Source organism: Plutella xylostella, chromosome 21 (genome assembly GCF_932276165.1).
Source record: "Plutella xylostella chromosome 21, ilPluXylo3.1, whole genome shotgun sequence".
Taxonomy (NCBI): domain Eukaryota; kingdom Metazoa; phylum Arthropoda; class Insecta; order Lepidoptera; family Plutellidae; genus Plutella; species Plutella xylostella.
The window spans coordinates 2,731,582-2,758,398 of NC_064001.1; the positions used below are offsets into that span (position 1 = coordinate 2,731,582).

The 26,817-nt window shown below is 37.3% G+C and overlaps 4 protein-coding genes across 4 annotated transcripts in view; 1 reads left to right on the forward strand and 3 right to left on the reverse strand.

The window, feature by feature from the left end:
• The window catches only part of LOC105387563 (bumetanide-sensitive sodium-(potassium)-chloride cotransporter), a 38,047-nt gene extending 21,918 nt beyond the window's left edge, over positions 1 to 16,129 (reverse strand). The window contains exons 1-2 of the mRNA XM_038115963.2: positions 15,838 to 16,129; positions 128 to 260 (exon numbers count right to left, since the gene is read on the reverse strand). Of these exons, the coding sequence (XP_037971891.2) occupies positions 128 to 156 (29 nt within the window). The 5' untranslated portion in view covers positions 157 to 260; positions 15,838 to 16,129. The remainder of the gene's footprint in view (positions 1 to 127; positions 261 to 15,837) is intronic.
• Positions 16,130 to 21,744: 5,615 nt separating this feature from the next.
• On the reverse strand, positions 21,745 to 23,217 carry LOC105391607 (40S ribosomal protein S15; the record flags this gene model as incomplete). The annotated part of the gene is given in 4 exon segments (NM_001305539.1): positions 21,745 to 21,843; positions 21,845 to 21,934; positions 22,642 to 22,864; positions 23,135 to 23,217. Coding segments are annotated over 4 exon segments (456 nt in total), but the record flags the coding sequence as incomplete, so codon positions are not given.
• Positions 23,218 to 24,284: 1,067 nt separating this feature from the next.
• On the reverse strand, positions 24,285 to 25,366 carry LOC105391605 (tRNA-uridine aminocarboxypropyltransferase 2). The gene is made up of 2 exons (XM_011563107.3): positions 25,093 to 25,366; positions 24,285 to 24,974 (listed from the first exon to the last, which is right to left on the reverse strand). The coding sequence occupies exons 1-2, from the start codon at positions 25,176 to 25,178 to the stop codon at positions 24,308 to 24,310; spliced, it is 753 nt and encodes a 250-aa protein (XP_011561409.3). The 5' UTR covers positions 25,179 to 25,366; the 3' UTR covers positions 24,285 to 24,307.
• Positions 25,367 to 25,794: 428 nt separating this feature from the next.
• Positions 25,795 to 26,817, forward strand: part of LOC105391614 (histone-lysine N-methyltransferase ash1) — a 52,366-nt gene continuing 51,343 nt past the window's right edge. The window contains exons 1-3 of the mRNA XM_048628658.1: positions 25,795 to 25,925; positions 26,316 to 26,397; positions 26,656 to 26,726. Of these exons, the coding sequence (XP_048484615.1) occupies positions 26,658 to 26,726 (69 nt within the window). The 5' untranslated portion in view covers positions 25,795 to 25,925; positions 26,316 to 26,397; positions 26,656 to 26,657. The remainder of the gene's footprint in view (positions 25,926 to 26,315; positions 26,398 to 26,655; positions 26,727 to 26,817) is intronic.

Below are 26,817 nucleotides of genomic sequence, written 5' to 3' on the forward strand. Positions count from 1 at the left end.
ACTTGGCTCACAATATTCACAATTTGAAATTGTATTCAATTGATATCATGCTGATATATAATTAAATGTGAACCTGTTGCAAGAAGCCTTTTCAACAAGAAACTACTTATTCTAAAACCTCCCTTACCGGTTAATGTTTACATTAGTGTCGTCCATGGTCGGAGGTGACTACCGACAGCTGCTGGCGACTCTTCGACCTGACGCAGAGCAGGGGTGCTGATGCTGAGGCGCCAAAAACCACATAGTTTTGTAGCTGGTTCCTGTAACGAAGTTTCTGTTATTTGTTGTGAATTAAAGTTGAGGTAAGCCGGGGATTTCCCTTTAGGTTTAACTGAGAACGGCTAATGTTCCTTAAGAATATATAGGGTGTTAACGTTAGCGCTACAAAAGTTAATTAAATATTTTATAGAGGCTGTTCCATCCCGCTTTACTTAGGCCCTAGACAGACGGACCGGATTTCTATCTAACTTAATACCTAAGGACTTATACCATTAGGTCTAACCATTAGGTCTACTGTCTTACTATTATCTTTTCATCATACCCAAGCGTACGAGTACCACGCGCAAATGTTATCATTATCACTAGCAGCCAATAGAGGTGAGTATAGTTTTAATGAATTATAAAAAACCGGTAAAACTAAACAGAACCAGTTTAAGGTGGTCTCAATGAACGTGCGGAGACACTGCACAGAGGGGTCACTCTATATGACGAAAAACGATAATTTTCGGAGCGCTCGCTGCTGCGCATGCCACGACTCACGAGTCTATCTCGTTGTATTAAATGTGCGACATCGAAACGTACATCGCAATCATATACTTTATGCCTCACAAACAGAGGAATTCCATACTTTCGAACTAACGTACATCGAAACTTTATAAATAACAACCAGCGAAATTTCGTAAGTTAGTTTTTCGTCAGTATAGAGTAGCCCTCCTGAAACGAGCTCTTTTGAATTTATACGTGTTATAATAAGCATGTAATAGGTGGACAAGTCACATACTGTAATTTCTCTGAAAATAAGCACAAATTGGTCCAGTCGATCGATACTCGTGCTGGGGCTCGTGCCGTTGTTATACTTAATGCCGGAAAAGATAAAATCACAACACAATTTATTCTTGTACAATGTACAGACTGTTGTTATAGTGTTACCGTATTTATCGTAAAAACATACACGGAGGTAAGTAATTATTTACTGGCCCAATAACCAACATAAGGTAGGTACTATTACCAGTAGTTACTACTGAAATTACTAATTGATGGGGAACATACTTAAAGTGGGCAGAGATTTCCTGTTACAATACTTACATAATATATCGATACAACGGCCTCAAAGTTAACGTGGCAAGGTTTTTTTCAGAGAGAGGGGTGACATTTACGGTTCCTGAATATTTCTCCCTACCACCATTCACGTGGTTTAATCACAATCAAAATGATAGCTTACAAGGTGACTTTAAGTAAGTTTTAAGTTTATGAAAGATGTTAAGGGTCGGCAATAGGGAATCGAGGGTTGGCATTGTCAGAGAATTATGTAGTAAATGATGCTCTACAGTCTTGAAAAAAATCACACAGGTAGCCGAAGAGTTTAGCTAGGTGCTGAATCATTCGAAATTAAGTAAATGCTTATGGATAACTGTAAATTAAATCTGAAAAACCAGTAAATTACACTCCCGTATTGTAACAACTGTGTCGTAATTATCAAGAATTTTCATATAATTCTTATCAAATTATAAAGATAAATGCTTGGACTAGGCGCTAAATACCTTGTTTTTTAATGAACACACACCTATTTTGTGTAAATTAATCCCAAACTTGAGCAATTTTTTTCCCTCAAATCTTCATACAAATATCTATGGCGGCTTTCTGTGTTATAAAATCATAAACACAAGCGACGTTTGACTCAGTCGGCCTGTGGCCTCCAAAGAAGGGTCACGTCGGTTTAGGCAGCACTGACAGCTCGCGATCTAATTGTGTACAGACACAAAATCACTGCACATTGGTTGTCATTGCACTTTTTCAACTTTTATGACAACAACATAATTTGATTTGAAATTGAGGAAGTACAATTCTTATAATATACTAAATACATTAAATGATAATGTTTTTTATTAGTTACATGGTACTTCTTGATTAAATTATAATTATTAATGCCTAACTAAAACTAACTAATATAAAATTAAAATTAAACTAAAAAGAGGTACCCAAGACGCCGGCCGCGATACCCCGCTGTATAGCGATGCTTAGCCTTTGTGATAGGTAAGTGCCAGCCCTAGGGTCCCTTGAGACTTCTATTAGTCTGTTGCTGATGTCTTTAAAAAGCTGACGTGCCTCCGGTCCCCACGGCCCTGGGATGAGGAGCAGGAATATAGCGAATGGATCTAAGTGATGACAATACGTAGGAACATTAGGTAAGGATTCAAAAACACAGTTTCATGGTGCTGGTTGAGGTATGGTCTCGTGAGGATCTGATGAGGGCAGTAACACGGTGGGGATTGAATTTTATTTCAAAGATGTTAATAGCTAAAAGCATCGAGTTTGGGCTATTTAGTATGTTTTTCAGAGAGAGAGAAAGATATTTTAGGTTTTCTCTGGATTAGTTAGGTTTACTGGGTTTACTAAATTCAATGTTATTGCATCAATAATAAAAAAATCAAGAAAATATTCAAAGTTTCCATCCTCGCTTTTCACGCACGTACACAAATCACAAACTCATGCATTGTTCTAGGAGCAGGGTCTACCCTGGTGCATTTCCATGACCACTTTTCACTAGCGTCCCACTGGTTTCGGTGCTCAGTGGAATAGCACCATTAACCATTATTATTCTGAGATATCATCACTTCTTATTCTGAGTTATCCAACATAAAATCACGCCATCTATTGAAATCATTTTTTTTAATTAGGATTTGTCTATGGTGTGGTCCCCAAATTTAAGGGTAAAAGCAAAATAATTATATTTTAACCTTTTTTTATATTAAGAAACCTATTCAACGATACCCTACCTACACCATCAAAATAACCGGAAAAAATATCAGCGCCAATTTACTTGTATGGGAGAGGGAGTACCCCATTTTTTTTTTTGGGTACTTCCCATATCTATGCAAAATATCAGCTTGATATCTTTACCCGTTTCTGAGAAAAAGGGCGGTGACAGACAGTCAGTCAGACAGACGGACAACAAAGAGATCTTATAAATGTTCCTTTTTTCCTTTTGAGGTACGAAACCTTAAAAATAATAAAATATATTTTTCTACCAAAAATATACTTACAATCAAAAAACATTACTCTCCTCCTTCGGCAGTCGGGTAAAAACAAGTGAGACAGGGTTTCATTCTGAACTTTTGTTCTACGAGTTTTAAAAATTAACAAAAAAAAAACCTTTTTCATAGAAACTTTGTGGACACGTGACTTTTTACCATGGAAAACGATTATTTTTTTCTCGAATTTGCAAAACTCGTAGAACCAAAGTTGTTCAGAATGACCCCTTGAGTCATCCCCTTTCGGTTTAGTATAACTTATTATCTATACTTTAATACCTGTAGTTACCTTTCTACTAGTAAATACCACATTTGTTTAGAAATCTAATCGGGTTCCGAGTATAGAGAAAAGTGACACCCCTATTAATTTCTACTCTTTCCTGGTGCTTACCAGTGTAATTAAAAATTATAATAATATAGCCATTTATTTCCAAATCTTATCAAGTTATTGGCTGAATTTCCCGCGGCCAAAATTTGCGTGGCATCAATGAAATCGGTACTAAAAAACAAAGTTCTAATTTTCTAATATTTTTTTCCGGTTATGTGGAATAGTAATCTATATGAAGCACTAAATATTTTATCAATAGGATTAATGGATACTTTACAAAAAAATATTAAACCTCCAAATCTTTCATTGCCGTGTTTGTCCCCAGGTCATCTCGTTTTGTATTATTCTTCATTGATGAAAAAATATTGAGTGTTTAGATTTAAACTTTGTTTCATTTGATACATTAATAGTTAAAGTATTGTTACGAAATACATTTATTCAAATAAATAAAGAATATAACGAACGGTAAGTGAAAATTCATGTGTCCCAGAACTACATTTCATCGCCGTGACCTAAACATGATCAAGGATATTGTTTTATCTATGAACTTGGGTCCCCCCCTCGGTGCGCTAATCGTTTTTTACAAGTGTTGCCTAACTACTCGACGTGGAAAGAGGTACACAGGTGCCCACGTTTTCGCGCTATAGTGAAAGTTATATTTGTTTTTGGTCACTGGACATTTTTTCTTTCATCGCCGTGGATAGATATAACTTCTATAAAATTAAGTTTGTCTTCTTGAGTAAGCATTCAAAAGAAAGCATTTTGAAAATATTTATCTTATAAAGTGTTTGTTTCTTCGAATAGTTAATACTTTTTTTGTTATTTATATTTAATGGCTTGATTTTCATCGCCATGCTTTCATTTCCGTGGTTTCCGTGGCCAAAATTTGCTATGGCAATGAAAAAAAAGTCACGGCAATGAAAAAAATTTCATCGCCATGTCTCGTAAAATAATGTGTATTCATTGCCGTGGCCTGGTTATTAATTTCCGTGGCCAGGTTATTCATTTCCGTGGCCAGATTATTCATTTCCGTGACATATGTTTTCATCGCCATGGTATGTATGATTAGGCAAATAAAAATATATTTACCATATTTCGTAATAAGTACAGGTAATACCGATCACTGAAATTACCTACAGGACTTGTCAAATTACCTCTTTTTGCAGTTCGATAAAACGGGCGCGTATCGCGATGTATAAACGGGAAGGAAAACATCGTGAGGAAATCTGCATATCTAAATTTAGCACATCTAGATATGTGAACCCACCGACCCGCAGTGGACCAGCGTGGTCGGAAATGGTCCAAGATTAAAAAGGCAGTTTAGACCTTGGATATATGCACAAAGGTTCTATTCGAGACAGCCAGGTGCAGGTACTTACACCCCCAGCAGATAATAGAATAGCATAGAATATACATCTCCGCAGGAACTCAGCTGGGTGCTAAGTGGCCTAAATGCTGCTTGCCAACGTGTAGGCCTCGGTCTGAACTTGGGCAAGACTAAAGTCATGTAGAATGTTCACATCAAACGGGAGCCGGTGATCGTTGGTGAGACAACTATATGTCCACCTCAAGCAGACTATTCGGCTAGGCAGAAGCAATTTCGAGAAGGAGGCTGAAAAGCGCATCTAACTGGGTTGGGCTGCATTCGGGAATCATCGTCACATATATGCTCCTCGGCCATTCCTCAGAGCCTGAAGACAAAGGTCTTCAACCAGTGCACCCTGCCAGTGATGACGTATGGTGCAGAGACGTAGTCACTGACAGTGGGACTGGTCCACCGATTTAAAGTCACTCAGCGTGCTATGGAGAGAGCTACGCTTGGGGTTTCTCTAATAGATCGTATCAGAAAAGAGGTTATCCATCACAGGACTAAGGTTACCGACATAGCTGTCAAAATGTGCAAGCTTAGGCAGGTAGCCGGTAGTAGCTGGATTAGGAAGGCCGAGGACCAAGTGTTGTGGCGCTCCTTGGGAGAGACCTATGTCCAGCAGTGGATGATTATAGGCTGATGATAATAAAATACATTTCATATTATTATATCAATTAAAATATACTTTAATTTAGCATATAACTCATAAAATATTCTATCATATCACGTAATCTGTGTAAAATTACACAACACCATCAAGACCCCTTGCACCAAAACCTTAAGATAGGTGCGATGACGAGGAAAGCGAGGAGGAGCGGTTAAGTGCACATGCTGTGCCCCACTTCGCTGTTGACGAACATGTGCACCTAACTGCACCTATCTTTAGGTTTTGGTGCTTTTGGTGGTTTGTTTGGTGATTTGTAATTCAGCACAGATCATGTCATATCATAATATATTTTATGAACTTTACATAAAGTTAACAGTTCGTATACTGTATAATATTATCATCATCATCATCATCATCATCATCTCAGCCATAGGACGTCCACTGCTGAACATAGGCCTCCCCCAATGATTTCCACCTTGTCCGATTGGAGGCGGCCCGCATCCAGTGCTTCCCCGCGGACTTGACTATATCGTCCGTCCATCTCGCGGGGGGCGCCCAACGCTGCGCTTGCCGGTACGTGGTCTCCACTCGAGGACTCTTCTGCTCCACCGACCATCAGTCCTTCAAGCAATGTGTTCGGCCCACTGCCATTTCAGCTAACTGACTCGATAGGCCATGTCGGTTACTTTCGTTCTTCTACGGATCTCTTCATTTCTGATTCGATCCCGTAGAGATACACCGAGCATAGATCGCTGGGTGACTCCGAGCCTATTTAAGAGGCCTAAAGACCACGTCTTGGCACCGTAGGTCATCACTGGCAACATGTATAATATATTATACTTTATGAAAATATAGATGTTATTATAGGTAAGGTTAATTATATGTTGTGAACGATATTAATGTTAAATTAAACATTTCGTTTTTATAAGTCGCAATACGAACCCCATAATACTAGTTAAAGAATTCCATACTACATTATTTATTATTTTATACATACTCGTTCTTTCTTTCGTTCTAATATCTATCCAAATATTTCTACCATACATAATCTGTCTAAGTTTGCGTTTCCATCACAGATTTTTTTTATTGCATTGGATTGATTATTTCATATCCATAGCACAGTTTTTTCATTGCCGTGGACGTTAGTTTCATTGCCGTGGATGTTTTTTTCATTGCCGTGGACGCTTATTTCATTGCCGTGAACGCATGTGTCATCGCCGTGGCACGAAATTTTTGATCATCTGTATCTCGTTAAGTTTTTAACTTATCTGCTAGCCATTAAGTAAGAACACTAACCATAACAAAAACTTCAATAAAAGCGCTTTTAAAATATGAAAAACCTAAAGATAAAAAAGTCCACGGAAATGAAGATTTTTTAGGACTTGTTGAAATCCACCCTATTCTTAAATAACATAGTTTGTAAATAATATATTAAATTAACATGCGTTTTACTATATTAACTAATATTATAAACTTGTAATTATAATTTAATTTCATGCACATTATATTTCTATTTTGAATATTTAATTGTATAATAGTTATTTATTGAAAATATTTACTTTTTTATAAATTTTCTAATTTGGGTACCCATAAGTGGGTGAAGAGATCCAGTATCACGAGAACAAGTAAGCTAAAGAAAATAAGACACAGTGAGATAAGAAAGAAAACAAACTTCATTGATGCTCTTCAATATGCTCGATCCTTAAAATGGAAATGGGCCGGCCACGTCGCAAGACTAGAAGATGGAAGATGGACACTGACAGCTACCACCTGGCCGGGGCCATCAGGCAAGCGCAGACGAGGCAGACCGTATGCCCGCTGGGAAGACGACATTGTAGAGGTTGCTGGTACACAGTGGACTCAATTGGCTCGTGATAGAGAGAGATGGCTACAATTGGAGAAGGCCTTCACCCAATAAAGGGGTTCCTGCAAGCTGCATGAATAGTATTAAGAAATGTTTTTTTAAAATAAATTACGCATAAAAAGAAATTCAATTCAATACCATTAAATTTAATATATGTAATGTGAATGTATTCAAGTAAATTTTATAGAAAATTAATTTTAATTGATTTGTAAGTAAGTATAGAAAATTTATTGTAAGTGTATTTAAATTCATAATTAATTATAACTACTACTTTATGTGTGATAGATTGTTTGTCGGCATGCACGAAATAAAAGGCTTTTTTTTTTTTTTTTTTTTTTTTTTTTATTTATTTATTAAGTGGGTGAAGGCCTCCCCCATATGCTTCCACATGTCTCGGTCTTGCGCTTGTCTCGTCCAGGTAGGTCCAGCTGTTTTCACAATGTCATCACTCCATCTAGTTAGTGGTCTGCCGCGTCTTCTTGCTCCGTCTCTAGGGTACCAGTGCAGTACTCGCTCGCTCCAGCGCCCATCTGTAGCCCTGGCGACGTGTCCAGCCCAGCTCCACTTTAATTGGCACATCATCTGGACAGCATCAATTAATTTTGTTTTTTTCCTTATCTTGCTACTTTTAATTTTGTCGCTCAGTCTGACGCCCAGAAGTGATCTTTCTGTTGCCCTTTGAAATTTGGTTAGTTTTTCCACTATGTTTTTGTTTATAGGCCAGCATTGGCATCCGTATAGTAGTGTTGGTAGGATGACACTATCCATAACTTTCTTTTTGAGGTGGATCGGCATTTTGCTTTTAAGGATACCTTTATATGACCAGTATTTCTTCCAGGCTGTCGCAATCCTTCTGTCTAATTCCTTGTTGAGTGAGTCTTTAAATGATATGGTTTGGCCAAGATAGATATATTCGTTTACATACTCAATGGGACCGCTGTTGATTTTTATTGGTTCAGTCTTGTCGTTTGTCATGGCTTTCGTTTTTGATCTATTCATTGACAAACCGACTCTCCTGCTCTCTATATCGAGTTGTTGAAGCATATTTTGTATCTGTACATGATTTTCGGATATAAGTACAATATCATCAGCAAATCTTAAGTGTGTCAGGTATTCTCCATTTATGTTGATTCCATAGCCTTCCCATTCCATTTCTCTAAATATGGTTTCTAATAGAGCAGTAAACAGTTTCGGTGAGATCGGATCTCCTTGTTTTACTCCTTTCTGTATCTTGAACGATTTTCCATCCTTGTCTAGCTTTATTTTGGCCGTTGATTTGCTGTAGAGCATCTTGAGTAATACTATGTATTTTGGATGTATGCCTTGTTTTGATAGACATTCCCATAGATAGTCATGCGAGATGGAATCAAAGGCCTTCGTATAATCAACAAATACAATATATAGAGATTTATTGTATTCTTGGTATTTTTCTATAATCTGTGTTAAAGAGAATATGTGGTCTACTGTAGAGAAACCTTTTCTGAAGCCTGCTTGTTCTTTAGGTTGCTGTTCGTCTAGCTCTCTGGTTAATCTGTTTAGGATAATGATGGAGAATAGTTTATATAAACTCGGCAGAAGGTTTATAGGCCTCTGTAGTTATCAACAACATTAGGGTCACCTTTTTTATAGATTAACGTTATCACTGACTCGAACCATTCTTTGGGCATTTGCTCTTCATGAAGAATTTTATTGTAGAGTTGTAAGTGCGGAGTCAGAGTCGTAGCCATCGCGATGATCATGTCGTTCGTAATACTATCATTCCCAGGGGCTTTATCTTTCTTTAGTTGTGATATGGCTTGTTTAATTTCGCTGCTTATTATATCTGGTATTTCTACTGTAGAATTGTTGGGTATTTCCACATTTATTCGCTTCTCATCAGAGTACAAGTCTGTATAAAATTCGGTAGCATTGTTGACAATCTCTTCTCTATTTGTTGTTTTTGTTCCTTTTACTGACTTCAAGGTTTTAATCCATAATTTACAGTTTTCAAAAAGTTTTTTAGTTTGTTTTGTAAAGCCTTTATTTTGTAGTTCTTGTTCAAAAGCATCGAGTTGCAGTTTGCGTTTGCTCTCCTTTATTTTCTTCTTTAATTAAAAATTATACTTACCCTAAAATCACCCAAAATATACTTGAACATAATTGTCAATAAAGTTGGCGAGTAAAAGTTTATCGACCCACTGTGCAAACTTACATGTGTGCGTGTCACTGCGTGTGCTGTGTGAAGAGCATTGAAAACCCAAATTTAGCGGTGCACGTCACCCTGTACAGGCCCTTAATAGATAATGACATGTCATCGTGTGACTTAGGTACACTCACGGGCAATGAAAAATTCCACTCACAAAAGGAAGATACCAAAACGACCCCAATTTTTTCAAATATTTAATTTAAAATTTTTGAACAAAATATTGCCGTTTTTATAGGAACCTTTTCATTGCCCGTGAGTGTATAAGCAAACTATGTAGGTATTATAATAATATGTACTTCCACCTAAAATTAAAGCATAAGGAAAAATCTGCCTGTACATTGGTAGGTATCTGAGGTATCTCTCTAGGTATATAATATAATCCAGCACGTAATTTTCATACAATTCCTATGTATAAAACTACTGGCATAACTACTGACAGGTCCACTTAGGTACTATAGTTGTACTAAGTATATTATTATTTAAAATATAGTAACTCCACATGTCGATCTATTGTACGAAAACCATTCAGTGTGAAGCCACTGTCGTGTGAAGCATTTAATAATAGCTGGCAGATTACTTGTATTTCACCATCAGATAAAACTAATACGGAGTTAACTACCGCAGTTTAAAGATGGATACTTACCGCCAGTATCTACGTACTGTTAGTTTGGACCTTGGGATGAGTTCTCCTAATATTTTATAGTTTCTGTGTTGGCTAGTAACTAGGTAGAACTTTTTGCATGATTATTATTAGATAGATTTACTCTAGTAAGACTTGGGGCCGATTTCACCATTGAAGTTTAAGGCTTATCAGAGAATTATTCGTCTATTTACTCGGCGTAAGCAACCAAAAAAGCCGACTTATTCTCGGATAAGCCTTATTCTTCAATGATGAAATCGGGTCGTAATGAGTGGCTAGGCTTCACAGTTTTCACTGGTTTGATCCGCTCTAAACTAGCCAGATGGAAGACAGTGCCACCTTTCCATGACTCACACTTACAACTGTCTGATACGTATTATAATATTAAAGTAGAAGTAGTTACTTTACTACCTAATTTTACTTATAAGTTATTAATTACATATACCTAGATATATTATGGTGGAAAACATAGTTGGTACAAATTTACTAGGTAAGTACAATGACAATAGCGAAAATACAGGTGAAAATCTCAAATACTGTTTACTGCATTGATCACCCTCTACTGAATTTATGAATTTGATCAACTTTTTGGTAAGTAAGTACATTAGAATCCTGATGTGATGATGACCTAATTTATTACGAGATCCATAAAATAACAAAGAAACTTGACGATACTACGGAAAAACTTATCTAACTGTTTCCTGCTGCTCACTTCAAGTAAGGTTACATACAATTCGTACAAAACTAAACTTTTTGACGCGAAAATGGAGGTCAAGTAATGCAAGGATAGTTAAAAGGAAAACAATAATAATATAGGTACAAACTGCCTAATATAGATGTAAGTATACTTAACATTATCTGACTCAGAGATAACCTTCAAAGGACCACTATAAAGGTATGTCTGAAAAAAAAATATCAGGCTAAAATCTGAATAGCTATTGTGATTATGTAGGATAATAGGTAAGTATATCATCCGTCCTTAGGCTGGGTTCACACGTAATTTTCCTGATTTTTTTATTTGCATTCGTTTCTTTTCAACCCGCCGCGCCGCGCTGGCCGGTATAGCTACGCCGCAGTACGCTAGGAGCCCGATGTAACACCTAAATCATATTATCCCACACAGCCATAGCCATGTCGTACGATTGTAATTTGTAACCGTTACTCTCCAGATAACGGAGAAGTTCCACAAAGTTATTTTTTTCCACCCTGTATACACGATACTGAAAGGGAAGAAGGGATTATCTTATTTTGAAAAAGAAAATATTCCTTTATTTAAGTAAAATAAAATAAAAAATGCTTTTCTATGTTTTTAACCCTGTATAGTTCTGGAGGTTGTTTATGATAATGGCCATTATGAAATGGCCTGCAGTTGGTGTCTATCTCTGGAAGCAAACAGTGCTCCTTCGATTCCATTTAGAACATCACCCTAGCACATTCTGTCCACGAGGCTTCAAAGTGTCACCAAGTAGTGTTCACACATCATATACGGGTGACCTTGCACCATCAGTAGCTATTGTTTGAACTATTAGATCAACTATAACCAGGTACAAATGGGCTTTGTAGTGAGAATGGAATTTGTCATCATCACATCATTCGCGGCTAGCCTCAAATAGCTTGGGCATACAGCCTTAATGTGTCCTATTTCCTGCATGGAAAGGCCACTGTGAAAGAAAAACAATCGCGAAGATGTTGTCTAAAGATTTACCATAACATTGAAAGCTTGTGTTTTGTGTAGGTCATTTTCATGCTCGAAAATTACAGCTGGGGTAAGTGGGTCAAAATCTCAAAAAAATATTCTGCAAATCGATGTTTGAGCAATTGCAATGACCAATGTATGGTAAGGGTACCAGTAGGTTCCAGCAATCCACCAACTTAGATTTATATGTAGATTCCAGTGAATGATACCAATACCAATCCGTGTGTTGGGAGCCCAAGGGTACTTTATTTTCCATTTGTCTCCTAGTTAAGTACCTACATAACATAAGCCAGTGGTATGCTTCGGTGCGTTGTCAGATCTAGGCCTAATTTCACACCATTCGGTTAGGTTAAAAATACCTCGGTTTGGTTACATTTTGGACCGTTAAGGTTAGTGAGTGTCCCACCATGCTAAATCACGGGGTTTAACTCCCTTGATCGGGTGATAAACTTGATTGCTGCTGTGGGGTTCCGCTAAGACTTGGTTAAGACCGGTAACCAGGCAACGGGTTGTTTACTTGTCACTCATTCTGTCAAGATTCAAGATGGAAAAATGAACAGAGCCTTTGATAAGCAATGTACGAACTAGATGTTGTGTGACATAAAAAATGAAGCGAGATACTGTCTGGGTTTTATATAATGTCAAACCGAGATAAAAGTTTAAATTTAATGTTCTAACCTAACTTGGAACCGCAATATAGAAACACAAATTGATGGCCCTACCTGGAAATCGAACCCGGGATCCCTGGGTGATGAAGCTGAGCTTCTACCACTAGACCACAGAGGTAGATTCAAGAAGTTAAACCTAATGACTTAATGAGAAATATTGAATTAAGTGAAAAATCTTCAAAACAAAAATTTTAAAATAAGACCTTACTTAGAAATTGATATGATATTTCCCGAGAAGTTTCTTTTGCACTGACACTCCATCTTGTTCGTTGTATTGTTTTTCAAAGGGCATGGCGTAATAATATTATTTTCAATGACGGATGTCAAAAAACAACCTCGGTAGAAATAGTAACCATGGCAACCTCAAAACCAAAAAGTTTGGTTGTTTGAGGTTGTTTGAAATCACAGAGACATAGACAACAAATTTCAATGAATATGACAGAATATTGAGTGAAGTGTGAGGGAAATGAGTGAATGATACACATAATGCTGGATTTATGAATGGTCTGTTAGATTTTCGTCGTGGGACTCATCCAGTTAACAAGGGTAATAATCCTTAAACGCGTCGTCAGCTAATCCGTTATTGAGACTGTAACTAACAGAATCATGAGAAACCAGGTCTTAGTCTAATGAGACTCAGATCACCAGACTTCTCTCGTCAAAGTCAACAGTCCTGACTTTTAAACTACCTACCTCTTCCTACTTACTAATAATACCTAGAGCATCTGGCATTTTTATTAACCGCAATAAAACTCATGTAAACGTTATTGATTGTAAAAATATGACTTTACATTGATATACAACAGTAACTCTGTTCTCACCAGCAATATCTTTTGATAAATGTTGTGGTTGGGGGTTCTCTTGAACTGGCGTGAAGCCAATTCCTACAACGCACTTTGATTAAATGATTTTACTCTCACTATCACATTACACAAAGAACACTTCTTTGAAAAATCGTGTATATGTTAGTAGGGTTTAATGGAACTCTGAATTTACTTCGACGAAACAATTTACCCTTGTGTAAACGTTGTGATGTGTTGACCGAATTGGGGGGGATTATGTAGTTTGGCATGGCAAACATTATACTAACGCACACTACGAATATTATTCGTAGAACAAGCATTATTTATACGAAACAGAACTACCAAATGAACCTGAAATGTGACTGAAGATTTTCAGCCAGCCCGTTCAATGTTATCAGTTTTATGCAACATAAATGTCAATTCGATATTGTTCAATTGATGTTTTTGTTTGAGATAGTTAACATTAATATACTTAATTAAAAGCTTTAATATAAAAGCTGTCTTTAATTTCAGGAATGTAAGTAAGTAGGTATATATATGCTAGTCGACACTCCAAATGTGACATCATTGGCAGTAAGAATGTGAGTTCCACAGTAAGCAAGCAACAAGTGAGGGGCCAGTCACCTGTTACATCCAACAACAAGGTCAGTTGGGCGGGCGGGGTGCCGGCTGGGCGGGCGGCGGGCAGGCCGTTAGGGCGGCGGTTCGGCGTACAATAGTTCCAAAATATGTCAACGGCTAGGTAGCTTTAGTAGGCGCTGTACCTACAGCAATTCGACTAATTAGAGATAAGTATGTACGATGTGTACCTATACTACCTATACCTATGAATATTTCAGGTTTATCAATGAAAATTACCATAAAATCCCGCTTAGGTTTTCACTTTAGACTAAGAATAGTATCCCGTTTTCGCCTAAAACATTAGTTACTTACCACTTAAGTTTTTGTGGTGTGTGGCATGCCATTTAATCTGATAGGTACCCAGAACCTATATATTTGGTACCTAGGTAATAAAATATAACCAGTTTACATATCATATAAGTTCGCTTCATACCTATATGATTTGAAAAACTAATAGGTTTTTAATCCGGAACCAAAAAAAAATTTAATAGTTAAGTATATTGGTTTAGGTAGCTCGGTATTCAATTCAACTGCAATCGTTATATTATGTCCTACCTAATAATAACTTAATGATTGATGACCTAAAAAATCTTTTTGTACCAGTTACCTGATTTCTAATTAGGATACTACTTAAGATCATTCTGTACAAGCCCAGATTTGATTACCTAGTGATGATAACAAGGATTATCTATAGTAAATAGTAGTAAATACTTATCAAGACAATTCACGCGATAAAATCATACATAGGTAGTGCACGCTTCTGACGCTTCACGTGAGATGACCAAGTTTCCTGTGTCATTTTTCATGACCTAATAAGTATATAATAATAGTAACTACTAAGTAATCATAATAAGTTTTAATTTATTATATTTATGTTCATTTTTAAGTACTTAGTTAATTATTTTAACATACAAAATTTTAAGTCTCCATTTTGGTCATCTTTGGTGAATCAAAGTATCATGTATCAACTACCAACGTAAGTATGTACTACACTCTGAATAATTCTAGTTTTATTTAGTAAGTACCTATCTATAATACTTTATTAACCTTGTCAGTGTCTATCAGTGTTTTGTTTTAGGTAATTTCAGTAAGTAATTTAGGTACTTAAGTATATTTTATGAGTACCTATTACCTACTTGTAGAGGTACCTACATGTTTTTTTTTCAGTAGGACGTTTACTGAAGACCTTCCTTGCCTTAACAGTAAGTAGGTAAGTACTTACTTATTAATTTTAGTCACTCTCCATCTGTCTTATTTGAAATGATAGAAAGTTACATGGTGAACCGAAATGGTTCGTTGACCGGGCAAGACAGATATTTCAGATTACTTGATTAAAATAACTTTAAAATACGCGATTATTCTGTGACGGTCAGACATTTATTGTTTAAATTTAAGTACCTACTTATATGTAAACATTAGGTGTTGTGTGTGGAGGCTGTGGAAGCAATACCCTCCGGTCTTGGAGGCGGCTCATGTCCTACAGTAATTTTATTACGGGAAGTGCCTTTGGCGTTTGGAGGGGCTCGATAAGCTCGTCATTTTAATTTAAAAAAATCTTTTTACTTATTATCTTTATCTTAAATACTTTCAAAAAATATTTAATACTTATTAAGATAGGTAGTTTTATAGTAGTAAGTATTATATTTTATAGGTGCTATTTTAGTTTACGTTATTAATTACTTTTAAAGCTTATTAAATCAATTTCTGGTTAATTTAATAAATTTCATGCTTTTTAATACCTACTTACCTACTAAGTAAAGCCTCCGTACTATTTCATCCAAACATATAAAAATCAAACTACTAACCTTTAAATTTGCCTGTTTTTGTCGCACAAAAAACTCTCAATTTAATTAGTTAGGTACTTGGACACAACCGAAAGCACAATCGTCACTTTTTGTTCACTCACCACTTTTTTACTCACAAAAAGTACATAAATAAAAACAATTAGGATAAGTAATGCAAGTAGGTATTTTTACAATTAATTAAAATCACTGACGCTTCACATTCAACACAGAACTACGCGTATAAGTAGCTACCTATTTTTTTACAAAATCCTTACGCCACTTTCGCGTGTTTTCGCGTTTTCCGCGACAGGCGAGCGTGCGCGGCGCGGGCTGCGGAGCGGAATGGCGGCGATGCCTTCCCTCGTAGCCTTATTTATGAAACCACGATGCGCCCTTAGATCCACATCGCTCATGACAGCAATTAGTCGTTCTAGATACGACGGGATCTCCGCAGTTTCAGCAGGCGAATAGACGGCCAACGACGATATGTGGATTTTTCGGGATGACCATTCGTAGATGCCTGAAAATGTCAGGTTTCAGAATGGTAGGTAGGTACTAATTAGTTATTTACCCATTAGCCGACAGCGTCACCGGCCCGGCACCATAAGTGGGAAAGCTAGGGGTACCTAACAGGGTAGGTTATACTATAGCTATGTAGGTATAGTAGAAAGTACAATATACATAATATATGCCTACCATATTTTTCTAAAAACTTAGTTAAGTATTAGTAGTTAGTAATTACTTATTACCTGCCTCTGTGGTCTAGTGGTAGAAGCTTCGCTTCATGACCCAGAGGTCCCGGGTTCGATTCCCGGGTGGGGCCATCAATTTGTGTTTCTAAATTGTGGTTCTGAGTTTGGTTAGGACATAGAAGGCTTATCACCTGATGTCCGAAACAGTGAAACGATCCATGCTGTCGGATGGGCATGTAAAGCAGTCGGTCCTGCGCCTAGCTCTCTCCAGTCGTGTCGGTCAATCCGTCCCATTGGGCTATGAGAGTGATGGAACAGAGAGTGCTCCTGTGTACTGCGCACACACTTGGGCACTATAATCTACTCCTGCGTAGATGGCTGATCTCAATTGAGATTGGCCGCCGTGGTCGAAATTCGGCTAGGAGGACATTATTATTATTATTATTACTTATTACCTTTTCTTGATATACGTCCAGCGCCTGTACATTTTCTCTGAAGCGAATGACGCTATTCTGACTGCCTTTCTCTGAATCCTTTCATCACGGTGACAAAAAAATAGTCTAGATCTAGAGTTAGTCGCCGAAACGTTAAGAACAAGACATACACACGTTATTTCGGACATTCCTGAAAAACCTGAAAGTGTATCTAAATGTCTTCAGGCAGTGCGTCCTGCCGGTGATGACTAATGATGTTAGGTATTCCGGATCATCTGTTGAAACTGATAATAAAATTGATAAAAGTTTCACGAAGTAGTGTTTCTGATATACATAAGGCTAACTATAAGTACCTGAAATCAGAAAGCTTGAAGTTATTACCCAGATTTTTTCAACTAATGAAACCTGGGTAACTATTACTATTGGCTAAAAATACTTACCTACGGAGGAGCTGTGGGGTTACCACCACCGAACAATGCATAAGCAGCGTGGTTCGCTGTATGGATCTGACAGATGTTTGTCAGGGGAGAGACGCGACGCTGCTGGATCTGTGTCTTAGGCCTTGGTCTCCTATTTACGCCGTAGTTCGCGTCCAACGTCACGCCGTAGGCCGCGTCACGATGCTCACTATAGAAATGTACTGATGCGGTCTCCCTCACACGCCGACGTTGGCGCGTAGATGTAATGAGAATCGTGACGCGGCCTACGGCGGTGACACTTGACGCGACCTACGGAGTAAATAGGAGACTCGGGCCTTACAAGGACTTTGGTGTCTTATATCAGCCCGGGCAGTCAGAGGCTGTCAATTGACCAGTGTGTAATTGGGGGGGGGTTGTGTGTGCAACACGGCTACAAACACTTATAGTTCTGCACTCTTTGTGAAGAAATATGAAAATCGACTTCGCTTGCTCACTGATAAAATTGCACAAATTCACCCTACAGCAAACTTACCCTGGCGGCTGAATGGTGTAGTGGTTAGTGACCCTGACTGCTATGCCGAAGGTCCCGGGTTCGATTCCCGGCTGGGGCAGATATTTGTTTAAAGACAGATATTTGTACCTACTCGGGTCTTGGTCTATCTATCTATCTATGTATTTGTGTAGATTATATCAGCTGTCCGACAGCCATAACACATGTTCTTCCTATGTAGGGGCCATGTGTGAGATGTCCCCACATAAATATTCATTTATTTATTTAACCTGTAGGTACCTACATAAACACACATCTTTTTTGAGAATCGGGTGAGTGCTGAGTGATATGGTTAGACCAGATCTTCCCTTCTTACAAGTAAGTATACATATAGGTACCTACCTAATACTTATCATGACATTTTATTTATCTAAAGTAATGTGGCCCCCGACAGCGAATGAGAGGTGTTCTATGATTAAAGCTTGTTTTAAACATCGTAGTAGCCCAAACGGCTGAAATTTTATGTTAGTTGTATTTTGTTTTTTTTTATTGTGGGATAAAATAAAAAATATATGAAAAAAATATGTACCTAGGTGGGCACAGTAAGGATTAAGTACCAGGTAAGTACTTAGATACTTATTTTTGCTGGTTAGTCTATTATTGACTTACCTAATTATGTACCAACCTAATATTGATCCGACAATACTTAAATAACCCAAGTTGCAGCAGAGCTCCTGCTAACAAATTAGAGCCTCCCATATAGGGCGATCGATGACAAAACGACCGAAAAAGGGTTATCAGGGTGTCCACTCAGAATGCTCCAAAAAATTCCCTGACTTTTCCCTGACTTTCCCTGACCGTTTCAGAAAATTTCCCTGACCAAAGATCAAAATATAAATAAACCTAATTTAAGTAATTTGAAGACAAAATCTTGATTTTAAAGTTTTGCGTTCATTGGTTTGACACTTATTAAAACTCGATTGCGCAAAATATGTAGGTATACAGGGTCGGCAAAAATGGTATATTAAGAGGGAAGTATAGCACTTAACACACACTAACGTTCTTCAACTTTTAAATATTATCGAATGTCCATGATTTTTTTAGGATATTTAAGACACAATAAATTACTAAGACGACCGAATGGCGTAGTGGTTAGTGACCCTGACTACTGAGCCGAAGGTCCCGGGTTCGATTCCCGGCTGGGGCAGATGTTTGTTTAAACACAGATATTTGTTCTCGGGTCTTGGATGTGCCCGTAAAATGGCAATAAGCCCGCCCCCTATTACATTGGGACTAACATAACAATCTGGCGAAAAGTGGGTGCAGCAATGCACCTCTGCCTACCCCGCAAGGGAGTACATTAGTACAAGGCGTGAGTGTGTGTGTGAATAAATTACTAGGTTTATAGTTTTTTTTTCTCTAAATTTGCTATAGATTAAACTTATAGGCACCTCAGGCAACGCAATTTTTGTGATCAAAACTGCGCCGTTAAACAAAAACAATGTTTTTTTTAAAGCGAAACCTTCAACTCTAGAATATATTATTCTGAAGCGATTGACATCAAAATCAAAAAGATTTGTTAATATTTACTTGGTGAATAACGATTTCTCCCGAAATTTTATCAAGGAAAGTACCTATGTCAGTCACGAGCTGCATTTATCTCTATACTTAGCACCCGAGCCCTGGGGCATGAGTACACAAACGATAGCAAATGTTTTAATAAATACCTATTTCTCGAGGTTTCCTCTTAAGCCTTAGGCCTTAGGTCATTCTAAACAACTTTTTTGTGCGAATATTGAAAATTTCCGCAAAAAATATGCATCCGCCTTGCAGCAAGTTGCTATACTGCCTAGTTTAATAGTCTGACCAAAATTAGACTGATTACCATCGAAGTAGAAATTGAAACTGAAACAGAACAATTTTTTTTGTATGGCTCTCTCCTGCCTGACAAAGTTGTTAGTTGTGTAAGTATGTTTTAATGAAATTTGATTAAACATGCAGTACAAAATAAGTTTGTTTTGCTCTGCTAAATTAGTAAAAAAATATATTATTGATTAATAGATGCCGCGCGGAGGCAGCGTATGCGGTCTCGCTGACGCATATAATAATTAGCTAATTGAGAACCTCCTACTTTTTTCAAAGTCAGTTAATGAGCGCGGCTGCAGCGCGTCTGCACCAACAAAACGTTATTTTTTATCACAAACTTCTTAAAGTCTTTAAACTAAATTTGTTTTGATTGGTGAGATGAGTCACCCTCTTTTGCATCAATCTGTATATACTAGCCATAATTTTACCAGCTGAGTCTTGGATCTATCTAATCTTTTGGAATTCCTGAAAATTTTTTTCATCTGTCATATTTTATTAATTCACGTAGATTTTAAAAACTTAATCGTATAATTATTATATAATAGTTAGCATCACTCAAAAATATTCCAAAACTAAACGAGATTTTATTTCATGACTCATGTATTTCACGTAAAAAATAAGTATTACTCGTAAGGGAAAGTACTAAAAATTATGCTAGAAAAAGCTAATTTTTCCCTGACTTTCCAGGTGACCCATCAATTTCACTGACTTTCCCTGACCACCTAGAGCTTCCCTGACTTTTCCCTGACTTTCCCTGACTTTCCAGATAGTGGACACCCTGGTTATATTTGCAAGAACTCGCCTCGTTGTCATTGGCTTGAAGGTGGGTGATACCAGATGGGACCGGATTGAGGCAGCTTCCACCGCGGTCATTTCTTCAGACGAGACACACAACAGATGACAATGATGCCTCCATTAATTAACCGATATTGTTTGAACGGAATGACTCGTTCAGTTCAACGGTATAGGTTACAGCTTTTTTTAATGGTTCGTTAGTTTATAGTTGCATTTCTAACACCTAGGCTCGCCAAACTGTTGATTGCATACCCGATACGGCCGCCGTCCCAGGGGCAGACCAGGGATAGGTGGAAGACCCAGGGAGCGACCTTAGTAGACATCAGTGGGAAACAATAGGCACATAAAATTAAAATAAGGCATTAACAAGGACCTCTTCCAACTCCTCTGGGCTACGACCTCGGACTTTGAACGCCGACACTAAACGTGGCTGATGACAGATATCAAGAGACTTCTTGGGCTAATCTAAGATGCATCTTGACTACTTTATGTTGGTGGCGCTTCTGAGGTGCAGCAGGAACTGCAGGAATCATAGACAATCGTCGAGTTCCTCGTCCATTTACTAAGGTACGGGCTCGGCTAATTTAAAAATACCTACATGTAGGTAATATTACATGAACAAAAAGTTAGGTAGGTACTTACTTAAAATTAAATTTATTGCAACTTGATCTGTCTAAGCAAGCCAGCAGTGAAGTAAAGAAGGTACTCTTACCTGACAGTCATCTGCGTCTGCCCTGCACGGAAAGCCCTTAAGCCACGTTCTTCCTACACACCTACCTACCTATATTGTATTGGTGGAGGATTTAGTTACTCGACATATAATCAGGATGGCGGGTGTACCTAATTTAGTGAATATCTATATAAGGTTGAAGGAACAAAACTTTCATGAAGTACGAAAAGATACCAAATATCTGCAATATGTTTTTAAGCTAATCGGATAAGTACACCCGCCATTCTGAATAGTGCGATGTATAGGTAAAATGTTGAGTGACTGAAAATTCCCTCCTTCAGACTGATTCATAGAATAATCTACCCCTATTATAGACTCCTCAGCTTTAACTAGTTCACTTATAATTTTGCCAACTCTATTAGTCTGATGACGTAGCCAGCATCCCTTGTATGCATTGTAGACACCTAATCAAACTCTTTAGAATCTAAGCCTAGCTATAACCAAATGTCAACATCTATTAGGAACCTATCAAACAATACATAAATAAAACATATTAATTTACACAGGCTACTTTATTGTATTCCCGTGTACATTTTTCCACTTAACCTAAGAAGTTGGATGCCCGTCTACTTGAGCGGGATGAACCGGGAGCTGTGGGTGGCTCCGATACCGGGCCTACCGTGCTTGACAGGCTTGTACGTGACTGAGAACTCTCCCAAGTAGTGGCCGATCATCTCTGGTTTGATTTCAACCTGTGGACAAGAAATGTATTTGAGACTTGGATGGTGTATGGTAAACAGTTCAGGAAATAAGTAAGGTAAAGTAGTAGTAGACTTATTTATTATAATTTATTGTAAAGCTAGTGAGAGCTACTTGGAGTAATATATTACATGAAGATACTATGTAACAAAATGCATACAACAATACAAAAAATCTATCAGTTCTGTTAAATTACTATCAAGTAAATTGAATAAATCATTAAAATACTATCATTCAATATCAGCACAACTTAACTGTTAATGTGACAAAGAAACACACAATGAATTATAAGAGAAGCTGATATAATTAAAATATGAAAACCTGAGGCTGGTTATGGTCACTTCAATCCAGTTGTATGATTAATTGGTATGAATTGTCAGTATTCTACTAGAGAAATTAACTTATTGTTAGCAGCCACTTATGCACCAACAGTTATTTTAGAGTTCACAAATTCACAGTAATACACTACAGTGTTGGTAGGTTGGCTGCATGTTGTTAATTAAAAACCACAGTGCAGGTAAATTTATAATCAATATTCATGGCACTATTCCATCTATAAAATTGCATGCTCAAAAGCTACAGTTCCGTCCAACAACTTGATAGTTCCTGAAGTTGGCTGTGATAATCAACTTGTATTTATACTTAGATTTGTTATTTGAACCAACTGTTACTCATGCATATTATCCACCAAATAACGCACCTGGTTGAAGGTCTTGCCGTTGTAAATGCCAACAATGGAGCCGACCATCTCGGGGACAATGATCATGTTCCTCAAGTGGGTCTTGACGATCTCGGGCTTCTCATTCGGGGGCGCCTCTTTCTTGGCGCGGCGCAGCTTCTTCACCAGCGCCATGGGCTTGCGCTTCAGGCCGCGAGCGAACCGCCTGCGCGCGCGCGCGTGCATCAGCTCCATGAGCTGCTCACTGAAAGAAAATATCATAAAATAACATGGAGTTGAGGTTATGTTTTGGTTTGGGGTTTTTAACATTAAATTTTACTGGAAATTGTCAATGTTTGAGTAGTTTTGATATGGATAACAGGGTTTTGGATTTGTTTGGAATACTTATAAGCACAATTTTGTTTGATTCAATGGGCTTCCAAAAGAAAACCGGGCAGTTAACCTGACAGTTGCAGGCAGGTTGTAATTTGTCAAGTCTTTGGAAAATTCACAGAAACATTTAATAGGAACTTACTTGGGCATATCCAGGAGTTGATCGAGATCAACCCCACGGAAGGTGAACTTCCTGAAGGTACGTTTCTTCTTGATTTCCTCGACCTGAAATTTGTAAACAATGGTTGGTCACTGACGGAAAATCACTGCTGTGTTCCATACATAGGCACTTCATATTTAATATCTGCTTCACGAAACAGTAAAAACATTCACGATTAATGGCGTAGATATCGATACAATTTATTAATTTCTAAGCCAACAAACCTCAGCCATGTTTCCGATTTCACAGAACAAACGAAAAGAAATTTGACAGTCCAATGACAGCTGACAGTTGGTGAAGTGTATTCCAAATTGAGCTTAGTTTTATTTAACGTATCACAAGTTCGATATTATTTTTCAAGAGGGGGGGAACTAAAGATGCAGACATTTTAGTAGTCTTTTTTATGAGTAAAAATATATTTAAATTTTTAATAATTTATTAAAATAAAAATTACGTGGCTGTAGAGTCCGGGCCCCGCTACAGAAATCTTACGGCAACATTGGGAACTAACGTGTAAATCATACCATCTGTATCTCTGTATTTAGTTTTAGGAGCACAGCGCCACGGGCGATCTATGATTTAGTTTTTTTATCAATCAGCATCATATAGAGTATAATTTATTATTATCAGCATCAGCATCCAATGCCATAGTGTATAAGGTCCCTACTTAACTTTTTCATATCGATTTGACAAATCGGAATGAAAACTGCGTTTCAAAATGCATTTTGGTCTGAGATTACAATTTACAAAGTTATTATTCTAAGTATTTTTAAAGTGAAAATTCGGAAAATGAAGCTTTATCAACGAATCATTCAAGACTTGCGGTGAAGATCTGTTCAGTCAGTAAATTTGTATGATAAATATAAAAAGGCGGATTGAATAACCACAGCACCAGTCTGGTCACCAGTGTCACCACCTTCATATTGTTTCTTTATTTTCATGGCTTATAACTTACTAACTGTTCCCGCGCGCTTCGCTTCGCATTAAAAAGTTTACCCATGGTAATTCCGGGATAAAAAGTAGCCTATGTTCTTTCCCAGGGTCTAGCTAGACCGTCTGTATACCAAATTTCATTCAAATCCATTCAGTAGTTTTGGCGTGAAAGAGATAACAATGAAAAACTATTACCAAATATTATGTACTTAATATCCTTTATTAGCTATTCCCACATTCATTTGTAGATCTTAATAGTTTAGATAACCTTTTTCCTATTAATTTAGGATATGTTTTTGTCTTTAACAGAAATTCCTTTGATTGGTGAGTGACAGCACCATTTTCCAGCTGGTATTTGCACAGCATATGCAGTGGCTGGACCAGTTGTTCACTATAGACTGGGTCTTGTTCCAGCTGTGACAATGCTTCTGCAGCTGTCTCCAGGGTACTGAGACATCCTTCTGTGGGCTGTGTCCTTATTATGTAGTTACTTACATTGCTGGTTAAAAGTTTCACTTGTTTTATAGTATGTAAAATAGGACTGGATGCATAAATAGCCTTTGCCTGAGGCCAAGTTCCATCAATCAAAACCAAGTTGTAAGAGCTGCAATCATTCTTGAGCTCTCGTATATCTATAGCACTTTTGCTTGGGTATAAAAGGATGGTATTTGGTTGATTTAACATGTCTTCTAAGTTACTATGTTTAGGCTGTGGGAATTTCTTTCCTTTAAATATAAGGCACTTATTCTCAGCCAGGCCAAGTTTAAGCATAGGGGCAGTGCGGAGACATCTTTTCTCTTCTGCGGGATGCTGCAGTAGTATGATGTTGCTGCATGGTTGTAGTTTTATTGGAGGTAAAGCTGGGCACCAACAAACTACCATTGGCCTCCTAAAACACGAAAAAAATATAAGTATAGAAGTAAGGTTGGTACAAACTGTATTAAGTCCTAAGTTAAAACTACCTTTACCATACTATTAGGGATTGTTACGATCGGGCTTTAACTTACTCGCATTTAATGCAAAGATCCCTCATAATAGGTGGTTCTGCAGGTATATTAGCCAAATCTTCCCATACTTCAGCTTCTTCCATCATGTTATGAATGTTAAATATTTGGTTATTATTACTTATATGGCTACCTATATGCTGTTCAAATTAATCAGAATTGTGTGTTACACACACTAAAAATATATTGCACTGGTATAGCTTATTAATTTTAATTTACTTAAAGAATATAGTTAAATAGTCATAAAATAAAAGTTTCGTTTTTTTGGTGAAGATGGTCTTCTCCTTCTGTGCTGTGATGCTGTCATCTCAGTTAATCTCTGTGACATTTCTGTCAGTCTGGTGTCACAGACCATAAATATCTAATAGGTACCTTTTTTAGCGAAGCGTAAAACCGTTATTATTCCTAGTTTTATCTTAGTTTTTTCTTTTTTATCGGTTTCATGATGGAATGGAGTATTAAGTACTGACTTCGCATTTTTCTTGTATGTAATACATAGAACTTCCATGATTTATACTTTGAGGATTTTGTTAAAACACAAACTTTAACGAAGGCAAATGTACGAACCTCAGAATAATAATGGTCTCTCACGAATCCTCCAAGGAGCCTCCAAGCATGGACGCCATTTTGCGCAATTTACTAAATTACGGACATAAATCGTCGATCTCTCTCTAACTTATGCTCTAAACATGTGCGAGAAAGAGTAAGCACTATAATGTAAAGCGTTGTCCGCTTTATGTTTTTTTTTCAAAATGATTTGTAAACATGGTGGCCAAGTGTTATGTTAAAAAATGTGAAAATTAATTTGCATCATCTATAAAGATTTTCTTTACGTGGTTAGTACTTGAAAACCTAAGTTATCGTTCGGTGTAATATGATACGTATTTGAAACAACAAATGTTGATATTTCACGGTAGATTTCCTTAGTTTTTCATGTAAACGTACGCAATTATTTCGCGCCAATGTACTCAAAAGACCGTTAAATACGCGATATTTTGTGGTTTATCCGATCATGCAATCAATTGTTTTCATGGTTACATATTTACAAATGCCTGGTGGAAGAATAGGAATGCCTCAGCGTGAACATAAAACTGGTTAGACGGGTGCCGTCTTGGGCTGCGATATCTGTCATTCTATCAAGCCACTGTGATTGGAAATGCAAACGTTTCGCTGATCTGCAACCAAAACTAATGTTGTTGTTCACCAATACTTCCTTCTATTTACAGCATGGAATACATCTGAGTCTCTAACTTGAAATGAAGAAGAGCAGACTTCTGAACTTTGGAACATCTTGACCAATCTTTACTAGTAAGTGGGTATGCTTATTAGTGAATCAATCGAGAAATATCGACGTCATTTAACTGTATTCTATCAAATGTGATGATGTTGTGATACATTCCAAACATTCATACTAAAATGATCATTGCAAGACCCTCAGGTGGCTGTAGATTTGCTTTGTTTTGATAGCAATAGACATCATAACAAAATACAGTTACTTACTTTCTAAATATTTGCCTTTTTAGTATGAAACAATATGATTATTTTAATGAATGTTTATAATTGCAGAAATGGGCACTGAGTTGCCAAAAACTCAAGAATCAAGTGAAGCAAGTGATTCTAATACGGAGGAATCCGAGGTTGGTATTAACATCAATAAGTTTTTGAACCTTGTACACATTATCAATAGTAACATGAGGAAGACTGAGATAGTGCAGTGGAACTTCTTGA